This window comes from Phlebotomus papatasi, chromosome 2, assembly GCF_024763615.1.
Source record: "Phlebotomus papatasi isolate M1 chromosome 2, Ppap_2.1, whole genome shotgun sequence".
NCBI classification, from domain to species: Eukaryota; Metazoa; Arthropoda; class Insecta; order Diptera; family Psychodidae; genus Phlebotomus; species Phlebotomus papatasi.
The window spans coordinates 82,530,325-82,544,618 of record NC_077223.1 but is presented as its reverse complement, the minus strand read 5'-3'; the positions used below and the strand labels follow the sequence as shown (position 1 = coordinate 82,544,618).

Sequence of the window (14,294 nt, the reverse complement as noted above, 5' to 3'; positions counted from 1 at the left end):
TTTTTCTTGTTTTTTCCGCGTCATTTAGATACTGAAAATATAAGATTTGTATTTGCTGCTGTAAAGGATACGATCTTGCAGTCCAATCTCAAGGAATACAATTTGGTGTAGAGGATAAAAGTGGAACGCCAAATTCGAACATCGAATTGTGATGCGTGTTTCTGTGGAGTTTATAAAAAAAGGTAGGAAGAAAAAGATGATGATAAAAAAACGGAGATTTTTTTTTATTTAAGGAGAAAATAAAAAAATAAAAAATAAACAGAATAATGAAGGAAAATGTTGGGCAAAAGCGTGAATATAGAAAGTAAATCAGAGTTTTAGACAACTTGTAGCCCAATATTGTATAAAAGAAAAAAAGAAAACAGTTTTTAAGAGAAATAAAATTACCGATAGGTGAAAAAAATGGAACATTTATAGAAATGATAGATAAAGGAAAAGGAGAATCTTTAGCGGAAAGAAAAAAAGATGAAAAGAAGTATAGTGAAGGAATTACCTAAAGAGAAAACAAAAAAAAAACAAAGCACAAAATCCATTCTCTATAGTTGCAAAATAATTATTGAGAATATTTATTTTTTCAAAGTTCATTTTATAATATTTTCTTTATATGAAAATAACCATCCTGAAAAATAGGGACATTGCTGCATTTTATCGTAATATTTCTATTTGTTAAATTTCGATATTTTGAATATAAATAGGATTAGACTTTCTAAATTAGCTCCGCCCACAAATAATTTTAAGCCCCGCCCCTTTGAGAGTATGTGCAATATTTCCCCTGAATTTCAGCGGAATGTTGACGTTTTACAACAAATTGAACAACTATTTAGCATTGTTCTGTTAAAATTTTTGAAATTTGTTGGTCGACATGTCGTTCAAATGTCCCCCAGTTTGTCGTTTTATAATGTTTAGCAACTGTTTCGGACCAAAACCTAACCACTTCCTATCAAAATGTTGCTTTAGAGCATTATAAGTTATACTACTGTTATCTTAATTGAAACGTATTTTGTTCGTAAAATTTACAAAAGAAAGATTGCCATAAGTTCGATTCTCAAAAGTTTCTGGGAAATCTTTCTATAATTTTATAGGAAAACTTCCACTTTTAAAGGAACTTTTATAGGAAAACTGGAAAAAAAATCCATAAACTTATATCAAAGCTTCTTACATGTAATTTGATTCTCAAAAGTTTCCGGGAAATCTTTCTATAAATTTGTAGAAAAACTTCCCATAAATTCAGAATTCTAAGAAGCTCTTCATGGGTTTATGAAAAACTTTCCCATAAACTTATAGCAAAGCTTCCTACATGTCACCAGTTGGATCAGCTACTGTGCTAACTGCATATTCGTCTTTGCATTAGTTGTAAACGGCACAGCGCTGCGTGACCTTTGGAACGAATACAGGCACAAAAAATGCAGTTAGTACAGTTTCTGATCGAACTGACGATGTATGGAAAGCTTTCTATGATTTTTTTTTTCAAAAATATTATCATTATGAAAGTTTTCTGAATATAAATTTATAGTAAGCTTTTCAATAAATTTCTAAATTATTTAGAAAGCTTTAAAAAAATTATAGAAAAACCTTTTTATAAATCTATAGAAAATCTTCTCAAAAAGTTATATGACAGCTTTTCATAACTTTATGGAAAAGTTTTCTATATGAATTTAATTTAAATTTTTCATAAGTTTCTGAGAAATATTTTCTACTAATTTATAGAAAAGATGCCAATAATGGAAAAATTTTCATAAATTGGAAAGGTTTCTGAATATAATGGCCTCTATACACTAGAGAAATTTATGTCCATATTGAAGCAAATTCCCTACCCTTGTGTAGGTAATACTTTTCAATATGGACATAAATTTCTCTAGAGTGTAGAGGCCATAAGAGGCCTTTTCATAAATTTATAGATAGGCTTGTAATAAGTTTATGGGAAGATTTCCATACGAATTTGTAGTCAAGCTTCTATAGATTTATGGGAAAGCTTTCAATTGTGAAAACTTCTGATAAAATAATTAGAAAGCCTTGTGATTTATAGAAAAGCTTTCTTTGAACACATAAAAAAAACTTCCTATACATTTGTGCGAAAGCCTCTCATGGGTATAGAAAATTTCCTATAAATTCATGGGAGAGCTTTCTATGAATTTATGGGAATGTTTCTAATAAAAACTTACAAGAAATCTTCCCGCAAACTGATGAAAAAGCTTCGTAAAACTTATTAGCAGCTTTTTGTACATTTATAGGAAAGCTTGTAAGTTTATAGAAAAGCTTTTTATAAATTATACGGAAGGCTTGCTATAAATTTAAAAGGTAACTCCTCATAAGCTTATAAAAAGTTTTCCATAAATTTATGGAAAAGCTTTCTATAAATTTATAGGAAAGGCTATAAAGTTATAAACAAGTTTCTTAAGAATTTTTAAGAACGTTTTCCATAAATTTATTAAAAAGCTTGTAATAAATTAAGTGAAGAACTTTGTACACAGTGGCACTAAAATCGAAAAAAATAATTTTGAAATTTTGGAGGTGAATACCAAAAACGTATTTATGTACTTAAAGGAAATTAGAACATATTGGCTTCGTTCAGTAATAATCCTTCGAAAAGACAAAACCCCTCAAAAGCCAAGCCATATCTATTCGAATATCTACCGGAAGTCTAAAGTGGAAGTTCACGTACTCGCCGCTTGAGCGCTGATTGTTCTGCCATTTCGAATTTCGGTGTTCTTGACACTTTAATTGTCAACAATGTCAACAACAGTTTGTAAACGTAATTAAGAATTAATTTAATAAAAAAAGGTAACACAGTTGAAATGGTAAAAGAAAGCGCGCTGTATTTTACCATTTCAAATTTTGTTTTATTTTTCTGTGTTCTTAATTGATTTAACCCATGGCTTTTCAAGAAATTTACACAGGTCATTTATACAGGTCAAATACATTAAAAACATATTTTAAAAATTGAGTTGGACGATGCTTGAATCATCCAAAGGTAGCGTGCTTTCTCTGACAGTTTCCAGTGACTTTCTTGAGTTTAATATAGTGAAATTATGTTGGAAAACTGCAAAAGCTTGGTATTAAACAAGAATAAGCCATATTTAAAAAAAAGGGGCGTGGCCAAAATTATATTAAGGCGTGGCTTATTTAGAAGATCCAATTCTTTTTCGAAAAATTATCGGAATTTAAAAAAATGATTGCAGTAAAATGTGGAAGTCCCAAAATAAATATAATAAATTTCTATTTTATCACGCACATAGGAAAAAATAGATTACGGTAAACAGATAAAATATTTCAACAAAAACAAAAATGAAAAAAAGAAATATAGAGATTTGTACTGTTGCATAATTTAATGGAAAACAGAAAAAAAGAAAAACTAATGGATTATAATTAATAGACTGTAAATATTTTGTTTATTTTTATTTATTCTTGTTTTTTTCTTAATTTTTGTTATTTTTTGCTTATTATTTTTTTTTCTTTGAGAAAATAATCATCTAATGTGCCACTTTTTTACACAAGAAAACTTTTTTAGTGAAAAAATGCCCTTTTTACCATGAAAAAAAGTGAAGAGAAAATCAAAGAGAGTTTGGCATGTAGGGATTTAAAAAAAAAAGAAGTGAGAAAAATTTCATAGAAATTATTTTGTCTCTTCATTGCAAAAGGAAATCAGAAAATTACAAAAAAATAGAATTATTTTTCATCAATGTGTCTAATAAATAATAAATTTAATGAAAATTCTTTGTATAGCTATTGTGAAAAAATGTTTTTAATGAGAATTCTTTTTTATTATTATTTGTTTAGATGTTGTTTATTTCAATTGATAACAAATATTCAGTGAAACAAAGCATTGTATGTGTAATTAATTTTCTATTTAGTCATTTTTTGTGTGTCTTCTGTGCTGAGGTAGAAGAATTTAATAAAAAAAAGAAGAAAAGATTGTGGATTGCTGACGAGATGTGCGAATGTGAAGGATTCAATAGGGAAATAAAAGAAGCATTTCCTATTTTAAGTGAAAAAAAAAACAAAAAAAAAATTAGTGAAACTATTTGCTTATTTCTTTTGAGATAAGAATTTTATTAAACTTATTTTCTCTTTCACAATTTTGCAATTGGTTTAACAAAAAAAATATATTGAAGTATTTATTGTCCACATGAAAAATAAAATACAAAAGAATATCACTGTGTCATAAGAAAAAATAAGCTAATAGACGTAAAAATGAAAATATATAGAAAATATTTTTAATTGATCATGGAAGAAAATAATATAATATGGAGAATTAAAAGCGCACAAGAAAAACCATACAAAAAACTTTCACAATTTCACACAAAAGAATAATATGAAAAAATAAAAAAAATAGTCACGACAAAGAGAAAAAGGAACAAAAATTTTGTATAAAACTGCTTTAGTGTAATAGTGAGAGTCAAGGGAAGCAAAATGAAAATTGCAGCAAAAAAAATGTGGATGATGAAAAGGTAGATTACAGAAAGTAGGAACTTCATTTCTAAATATACAAAACAACTAAATGATGGCAAGGAAAAACGTACATTGGGCGCAAAAATAATTGTTCTTTTATAGGAAACATTCAAATGCTCCCGAGTTTCTTTTTCAGATTCACTTTTAAACTTCACGTTTCATGGATATTTTCAGTATATTTCTATGAAAATATACTTCCCATAAATTTATAAGGAAAGCTTTCCAACAATTTTATAGGAAAGCATTATAAAAATTTACAAAAAATCTTCCCATAAATTTATGGGATGATTTACTGTAAATTTGTTTTAGAGCTTTTCATAAATCTGTCGAACAACTTTCTATAAATTTATAGGAAGGTTTCCCATAATTCCAAAATTTATAGGAAAACTTTCTATAAATTCATGGCAAAGCTCTACATAAATTTTTACAAGAGCTTTCTCATAGATTTATAGAAAAATCTTTAAGTTCGCGAGAAAGCTTTCTAAGAATCTATAGTAGAAACTAGGAAGTCATCTCAGCGAAAGTTTCCAGCAAATTTATAGAGAAGTGTCCTCTAAATTCATGGGAAAGCTTTTTATGAATTTATAGGAATTCTTCATGTAAATTTATAAGAAAGCTTCCTATAAACTGATAAGAGAGCTTTCCTAGACATTTACGGGAATACTTCTTATAAATTTATGCGAAAGCTTCAAAGAAAGATATAAGAAAGCTTCCTGTGAATTCATGGAAAAGCTTTCTATAAATTTATAAGAAAGCTTCGTGTAATTTGTCAAAAGCTTTCCCAGAAATGTATAGTAATACTTATAAATTTATACAAAAGCTTCCAAGAAATTTATAGAAAAGCTTCCTATAAATACATGAGAATAGCTTTCTATAAGTTTATGTGAATGCTTTCTATAAATTTACAAGAGGAAGCTTCCCACAAACTCATGAGAAAGTTTCGTGACTTATGAGGAGCTTTCACAGAAATTTACAACCTCATTAATTTATGCGAAAGTTTCCAAGAAATTTATAGAAAAGCTTCACAGCAACTGACGAGAGGGCTTCGTGTAATTTGTCAAAAGCTTCAAATAAATTTAAAGAAAAGCTTCCTTTAAATTCATGGGACAGCTTTTATGCTTTTATGGGAAAGCTTCCTAAAAATTTACATTAAAGTTTTCGATAAACTGGTGAGAAAGCTTCAAAGAAAACTTATGACCAGCTTTTCTAGAAATTTATAGTAATACTCCTCATAAATTTATGCAAAAACTTCAAAGAAATTCATGGAAAAACCTTCTATGAAATTATAGGAAGAAAATTTACAACAAAGCTTCCCATAAACTGATGAGAAAACTTTGTATAAATTTATGGAAAACTTTTCTGTAAGTTGATGTATCGCTTTTCCATGAAACTTGAGGATGCTTTTCTAGAAATATATGGAATAGCCTGAGACAGCAAAATTTTTCCATAAATTTATCGAAAATCTGTCCGAATTTATTGAAATGCTTCTCATGAATTTATGGGCAAGCTTTCAATAAATTTATAGGAGAGTTTCTGAAAAAGCTTTCCATAAATTCTCAGAAAAGCTTTCACTGAATTTATTGATATGCTTTTCATAAATTTATAGGAAGGCTTTCTATTGATTTATAAGAAAATTTATGGGAAAACTTATCATAAATTTATAGGAACACTGACTATTTATAGGTAAGTTTATGGAAAAGCTTTTCACAAGTTTATAGAAAAGCTTTCTCTGAATTTATTCAAATGCTTTTGATAAATTTATAAAAAAGCTTTCCACAAATTGATGGGGAGCCTTTATATAAATTTATAGGAAAGTTTATGAGAAAGCTCTTCATAAAATTTACAGAACAGCCTTCTCTGAATTTATTCAAATGCTTCTCAGACATTTATAGGCAGGCTTCCCACAAATTGCTTTGGAACTCTCATATAAATTTATAGGAAATTTTATGGGAAAGCTTTTTATAAGTTTATAGAAAAGCTTTCTCTGAATTTATTCAAGTGCTTCTCGTGAATTTATAGGAAAACTTCCCAGAAATTGCTGGAAAGTCTTCATATAAATTTATAGGAAAGTTTTCCGTTTTTCATTAGTCCTTATTTTAACCCAAAATTTCCAACCACAAAACCACATTTTTCCTCCTCTTTGTACTTTTTCTTTGGCACTTTAATCTGCTTTCTGTTGCTGGCAATAGAATTGCAGCGAGGTATTCAATTGACAAAATTGTGAAGATGAAAAGTCTTTAGGTGATATGAATAAAAGTAAGAGAAGAAAGGGAAAAAATACAGTCAAAAAAATGGGAAAAGCAAAATTTTTCATAGAAGAGCATCAAGGTTTTTTATTTAAACTCGAAAATTTGCATTTTATTCTTGAATCTTCATGAGAATTTTGCTGAGCAATGACCATTTCTCACAAGTTTTTTTTAGCATTAACTAGAAGTCATTTGGAGTGAGAAATATTTCACCCAATAAAAAAAATCAGAATGCGTAAATCTAGTAGAACCCTCAGAAAAAAATGCTTAAAAAGAGAAATATGAAAAAAAGTCCATTTAGAAATGATGAAAAAAATATAAAAGAAAAAAAAGTGGATACCAATTGACGAAAGGAATATTAGATGCATATTGTTAATTAATGTGATTTCTAGAATATTTGCGTAGATAATTTTTAAGTTATTGAAGAGAAGAAAATGAAAGGCAGATGGGAAAATTGCAAAGAGAATTTTCTTTAGAAGAAATTGCGCAAAAAAAATGAGGTATTAAATGCAAAAAAAAAAAGAAAAACATCCTCAAAAATAAATTATATTTAAAAAAAATCACACAATTTCATCAAAACACCTTCATTGCATTCAAATAGATGTCAAAACTCTCAAAAAATTAAATTTTTCTTGTGATTGCGAAAAACAAAGATTTAAGGAAATAAAAAATGAATAAAGTTCCACCCTTCTTCCTCCTCTTTTTCTATTGCGTGTACATTTTAAAAGATAAATGAAAAAAATGTGAAAAAAAGCATTAGATAAGTGGTCCATAAATTTAACTTTAAAAGAATACCAATTTAAAATATCTAAAATAGAAAATAATATTAAAAAAAAAGTCTTATAAAAATAAAAGAAATACCATATAGCGATAGTTGATTATTTCTTCCGCGCGTGGAAAATAAATCGACTGAAAAGTCGTCGGCAGGAAGAAAGTGATCCTTCTTGTAAAAAAAAATAAATAAATAAAATTTAAAAACTAAAAAAAAAGATCATCAATTTCCACTTTGAATTTTTGAAAATGAAAAAATAGTATTAGAGAATGTAATAAGCGAAAATAAGAAGGATTAAATATATTTGCTCGTGCAAAAAATTTTTCTCGCATTTATAATTAAAGAAAAAAAAATATAATGATAATAAATAGAAAATAGAGGTGACAAGAAGTGAGTTCTTTAAATTAAAAAAAAAAGAATATTGCCGTAAATAATCGTAAAAATAGCACAAAAAAACCATCCACCTATTTGGGGAAAATCCCACGTTTTTTGAGAGTTTTGAAATTCAACAATTGAAAAAAAAACAATGAAAAATCATATTTTTATTAACAAAAAAACAATAAATAATCTTAGGATTATCAGTGAAGGTAGCGTTAGGTTTTGCATTTGAGATTTTGGTAAGGGAATATTAAATTTTGAACTTAATTCCCTAAGATTCTAAACAAGATTCTTGGATAAATGAGCTTTTTGATAGAATTTTAGTTCTTTTGCCTTTCAGAATCTGGATTATTTGGGGCAAGGCTTATCCGGAATTCTAAGACCTTCCCAACGAAGCAAAACTTGCTCTAATCGGTTAAGAAATATGGTCCATAGAGCCCTTTAGACTTTTAACCTTGAAAAAAATCCATATTAAAAATGATTTAAATTCATTATCGTATATTGACTAATATAGCCCAGTTCCAAACGGCCTCAAAATCCTAAATATTGTGGTCAACAGACGGCACGGACGATACTTACAATAATTGCCATGAGAGGGCAATTGGGACAGACGAAGACGGACGAAAAACGAGCGACTGGCATACTTAGACTGGACGCATAAGAGAGCGAACGTGCAAAACAAAAAGCCTAAAAGTTAATCCGAGTGTTTAATTAAAAAAATATAATTGAGTCTACAATATCAACCAATTTTATTGCTCTTTCACCGTGGTGTCACATATAAGATTAATATTAATATTAAGAAAAGCAGAAAAGAGAGGTATATAGTATGCAAAATTTCAAATGGAAAATCACGTGTGTTAGAAAGAGTACACTCTAGTGGAGTAATACGATGTGGAAGAGATTACTGTTCGTATTAATTGTTTTCTGAATCGTTTTGCAAACGATTCGAACAATTTTCCTATGCGCGCCACCCAACTGTGATTCGATCAGTTTTCGAGCGATTGTATTGCTGCCAACTTTGTACGCAGAGGGGAAACGCGAGAGAGAAGCAAGATAAAACTATTGCTATCTTTTTTTAGCATATCTTAATATTAATCTTATGTGTGACATGGTCATCAGAATGTAATAAGGTTATTTGTCCTTAATAGTCCAACACCAAGTCAAATTTTTCCAAAAAATCGTGATTATTGAAAAATTAGAGCAGTTAAGCCATATAGCTAAGTCTCAGGTCTGAAGCCCGTATTAGCAAAAGAGGTTGAGCCACAGAAAATGTCATGTCTTTTTTAGAAATTTTCTACTGGACGTGGTTTGACAAAGGATCTAACCGAAGACATCTGCGTCACAAAGTCTGTGCTTTTCTCATTAAGCTACTGATATCCCTTCTCGGATAGGGTTGATTTCTTGGAAGAACTTCGAATAAAAATAATTATAGGCCACGCCCATTTCGAGAGTTATTGCCAAATGTGCAACGTTGAAAAGCGAGATTTAAAAGCAAGCAGACTGTAGCCGATGTTACTTGAACAAATCAATAAACCTTTATTCGTGCGAAGCAGGTAGTCCCTTCCATTAAAATAGGCCACGCCTTTCATAAGATTTTTATGAAGGTAAGAATTACAGTGCCCGCTTTGTTATTCGTATGATTGGGGGACAATAAGACAGATGTCCGCTTCGTTAGATATAATTTGAGAATTCAATGTTATTATACTTCATTTATTAAACAAAAACATTACAAGATGAATATTTTCATTGCTAAACGCACGTGTATACATAACTTCAAAATTATTTTAAACCTAACCGTCGAGAACTCGTCCGGATTATGCCGATCCGTATTAGAGAGCGACCACTGTTTGTGAAGCTCTCTGGCTCATCTAGAATTCTTTAAGAATTTTTGAACGGGAGTAATACAAAAGTCGATGTAGATTCCTGGAGACGTGCAGCGCAATACCCTCTCCGGTCTTACAGAGGGCGTGGTTTTTATAAAAGACAATGCTCTTTCTGCTCCGCCCATTATTACATTTGTAAACGAGACCTAACCTTAAAATACCACAGTATTCTTTCCTTCGTTAAACGACGACGAATAAAAAGATGAATTTAGTCGGCTTTGTGAAGAAAACCGACATGAAGAATCATGCTTAAATGCTAGAATTAAAGAAAAGCTTGCGAAAAGCAGGGGTGCAGTCACTCGCATCTACGGGAGTCCATGTTCTGCTCTATTTATGCTAAGGATTCTGGAGAAACCTCTGGCGACCAAAGCGCATGATTGAGACTGAAGCTAAGTTTGTTTGACTTTGGTTGGGGTGTTGTAGGCTGTCTTGGTTGATCCAAGTATCCACAATGTATACAATCTCAAAATTGTGGTTCATAGTGAGAAACCTTGTGACCATCGCTATCTTACGGCCTCCTACACATTGGGAGCAATTTTCGTCAAAAATTGCTTTTTTGAAGGCTGTTGTACGTGGAAACGTCAAAATTCTGTCAAAAAACGCAATTTTTGACGAAAATTTCTCCCAATGTGTAAAGGCCTTCAGCGTTGCTACCAACCTCCATATCAAATGATTGGGAACGCTGGTCAATTCTATTTCCTGATGATTTCTAATGGGGTCCACTAGTCGACGACAGCGACGACAGCCATTCACGATATACGCGCACTTGCGATCTTATTTTTCGGATATTACGCAAATTTCGTAATTTAGGTTAGATCATCAATTTGAATAAGCTCGACTTTCCTTCCCAAGCTTCTGCCAAGCTTTTATTAGTGCAGAAAGCTCAGCTGACTTCATCCTACCATCATCCCATCATACCAGAGGTACCAGGGTGAAAAAGTTCTTAACCATTTCGTGCTACAAAGCTCAAAGGTCTAACGATTCTAGCAATGCCCCATTTATCCAATTATCTTACTTAGCAGCTGAGAAAATCAAGTTCAAAATTTGCATTTTCATTCCAAAGTTTCAAATGCAACTGCCAAAAATGCATCCCCCTGATTCGTTTTCATTTTGTGTGAGGTTAGAAGCGATAGAAAGAGTAAGAAGCGGATTATAAAATCACATGAAACCAAATAGTGAGAAAAAATTGTGTTCTTTCTCTCCTGAAATGCCATTTTTAATTGGAAGTCGTGACATTTCATGCAAGAAACGACACCAGCGAGACCGAGAAAAGGAAGATAAGAAAAAATCTGTATTTGATAGAGCGAAAATTAAATTAACAACATTAATTAATTTAAAGAAAAAAATATAATACATATTAATATTAAATGATAAATGTGTGTCAAAAAAAAATTTAAAAGAAAAAGTATATAATTAAAAATGAAAATCTTTTTTATATTCAGAAGCAAAACCACAAAAAAAACATACCATTGAAAATTGAAGGTAATAAAAATGAAAAATTACTTTCAAATTAAATGTAGCTATTCGGACGATAGAAGATCATCGAGAATCTTGATCCAATCTCGATGGAAAATCTTTCAATTATTTTTTGAGGGCATTTCCATTGAAAATTTTGAGATGAAAAACTTGGATCAATATTCTCAATTTTCCCTTCTAATAAGCGCAGACGGCAAGAGCGATAGAGAAAAAAAACTTGATGGTAAAATTAAATTTAAAAAAGATGAAATTGTATAATGAAAAGGAATATTCAGTCGTAACTAATTATATTAAAAAGATAAAAAAAAAATGAAGAAAAATAATAATATAAATTTGTGTACTATTATAACTATATATACATTATATTAAATAAAGAATCTTTATAAATAAAGAAAATATATAATTATAATAAAGGAAGTAATGAAAAAAAGAAGAAAAAAATATGAGAAAATATTGGATAAAAAAAAGCATTTCAAGTCGAATGATTGAAAAACTTTTTGGTTCTTTTTTATAAATAAAATATTTAAAATGAAAAAAATGATGGAGGAAAGTATAAAAAAAATGGAATAGATGAAAATATTCAACGTTTTTTGAGATTAGACACCAAAAAAAAAGTAAATAAAATTTAGCATTTTCCCGATAATCACGTTTTTTATGAAGTCAGGTTTTAGTCAAAATTTCCATTAAGGAAAGTCCAAAAGAAAAGAAAAAAAAAAGATTGTAAAAAACGTGAAATGCGACTAAATGCAATAACTTGAAAAAAAAAAGATTTTCAAAGAAAAAGTGAATGAGAGATTCTTCATTGAATTAAAAAGCGATGTTTTCTCACACATTTAAAGAAGAAAAAACTCAAGAAAATAACACAAAAATGACGTCATTCCACTTATGAACAAATTTATAATAAATGAAGAAAACTCTTTTAAAAGGTAAAGAAAAAATTATAAAAATGAAAATCATGATTGGCTGAAGTTTATAAGAAATTAATGATGAAATAAAATAATTAAAAAAAAATACACTGTCTTTTCTTTTATTAGACTGTGGAAATAATTATTTAATTTTATTTAGGTGGTTAATTTTGAATGTGAGGTTATGTTTAGTCTCCTCAAATTCAATCACAAAAAGTTACAAATTAGAGAAATTTAACATTGAACCGGGCCGGGGGCTGGATTGAACCCAATTGGCCTGATTAATTTGACAGAAGGCTATTCAAAATTTTAAGGTTAACCTAACCTAAAAAACTAAGAAAATATGGGAGCGTTCCATAAGCAAACTACGAAGAATTAAAAAACTCACACACTAATAATGTAAAACCGCTTAAGCAGGCTGTGTAATACATGCTCAATTCGCTGTCCATATTCAGAGCGGCAATGCTTTTGCATAAAAATATAATTACCATTTTTTTATTTTGCAAAAAATAAGATATTTTCCCTTAAATTATCTCTAGAATTCATTCTTGCAGGTTTTTTTTCTGATTAATTCGAAAATAACATTTCTCCTAAGATATTTAATTCACATGGAAAAATTTAGAGGGAAATAATCCGAACATGTGTTTCCACTGATATGTAAAAATCCTTTGTTGACAGTCGTTCCTTAACTCTTTCCGGACCGCAGCATATGCTGCAAGCCAATTTCACAATTTTTTAATCAAAAATATCTAAACTCAGGAATTAATTGAGGTCCTACAAAAAATATCTTACATTTGGACATCCTTATAGTTTGTAATCATCCACAAGAATAGGATTTTTATCAATTCTGAATAATTAAAAAACATTATTTTTCACAGAACATTCAATATGCTGCTTTGGGTACTCAGAGTCCCAAAAGAGACGAAAGAGTTAGGTTCAGCCGCGTAGTGGAGGGAAATTATATACAAAATTGACCATTAGGGTTGCCAATAAGTTGTCCCGCGTTTTTCTCAATTTGGCGCGTTTTCTTATCAGCTCATTCTTGTAATAGATAATTAGATAATATAATAATCCCTATATAAGAAAAAAATAATAATGGATGTTCCGAACTCCTCTTGCGGGAAGGCCTAAGTTCCTCGTGGACCGTTGTATCACCATTATTGTATTATTATTTTTACATAAAGCCATTTACACTCAATCCCGCCCGGTATTATGCACATTTTCGGGACTGAAAAAAATGCGCGAAATGGCTTTACGCATCCAGAAAAATTGCATACCTGCAGGGGCTTTCTTTTGAATAAATCGGCTGTAGAACGAATCTCGCACAGAGTAAAAGTAGTTCAAACAAGAAGATTCAACTGTTTAATAGAAATGCATTAAAAAACAGTACTTTTTGGCCTGAGTTCTTCAATAAATGGTTAGAATATTTTAAAAAATTACCTTAATAAAAGAAATTAAAGTTTTATTCTGAAAAAGTAACAAAATGTTTTCAAATTTCCCGCGTCTCAACATAGTATACATTCAGGCGTATTTCAAAAATGATTTCATAAATTGACTCCCAATGGTAGGCAAACTTGCATAATTCTAATGTGCATAATTCCGTCAGATGCATAATTCTTAAGTGCATTGCCGAGACTGAGTGTAGCGCGTTTTTTCGGTCCCAACCGTCTCCCCACAATGTGCATAATCCCGGGACCCCGTGTGTAAATTCTTATCGAAAACAGTCAGATGGCGCTAATCAGAGCCTTGCGCATCGGGTAATACGATACTGCTTCTAACTTATCTTGCAGCGCCATCTAAAGCTAGGGCGGTTGAAAAAGAATCATTGAATTAAAATTTAACACCAAAAATAAATTGCATATATTACGGCGTTTTTATAAATTACTCGAAAGAAATCTCCTGCAAGTATACAAACCTAGGTGCGTAAAGCCATTTCGCGCATTTTTCAGTTAAAAAAAATCCAAAGCCCTCCTGTGCGTGGCAAGGTAGTGCTTCAGGACGCTTCAAGGATAGTAATTTTAATGTCAAAGATAAAGAACTTTGTTGCACTGAAAAAGTTTGGTGACGAGGAATTGGAAGCATAATTTACAATGTAGCAATGCAGATCCGAGTTGAGCAATCAAGTTTCCAGAATCCAGGCGTTTAAAAACATATCAGGAAATGATTCAAAAGGAAAGAAACCAGA

The 14,294-nt window shown here is 30.2% G+C and overlaps 1 protein-coding gene across 4 annotated transcripts in view; it reads left to right on the top strand.

The window, feature by feature from the left end:
• LOC129804674 (guanine nucleotide-binding protein G(q) subunit alpha) overlaps nt 1-7,684 on the top strand; it is a 43,766-nt gene extending 36,082 nt beyond the window's left edge. For all 4 annotated transcript variants that reach the window (XM_055852208.1, XM_055852207.1, XM_055852204.1 and 1 more), the window contains one exon: nt 29-7,684. In XM_055852208.1, the coding sequence (XP_055708183.1) occupies nt 29-111 (83 nt within the window). In that variant the 3' untranslated portion in view covers nt 112-7,684. The remainder of the gene's footprint in view (nt 1-28) is intronic.
• The last annotated feature ends 6,610 nt before the right edge of the window (nt 7,685-14,294 follow it).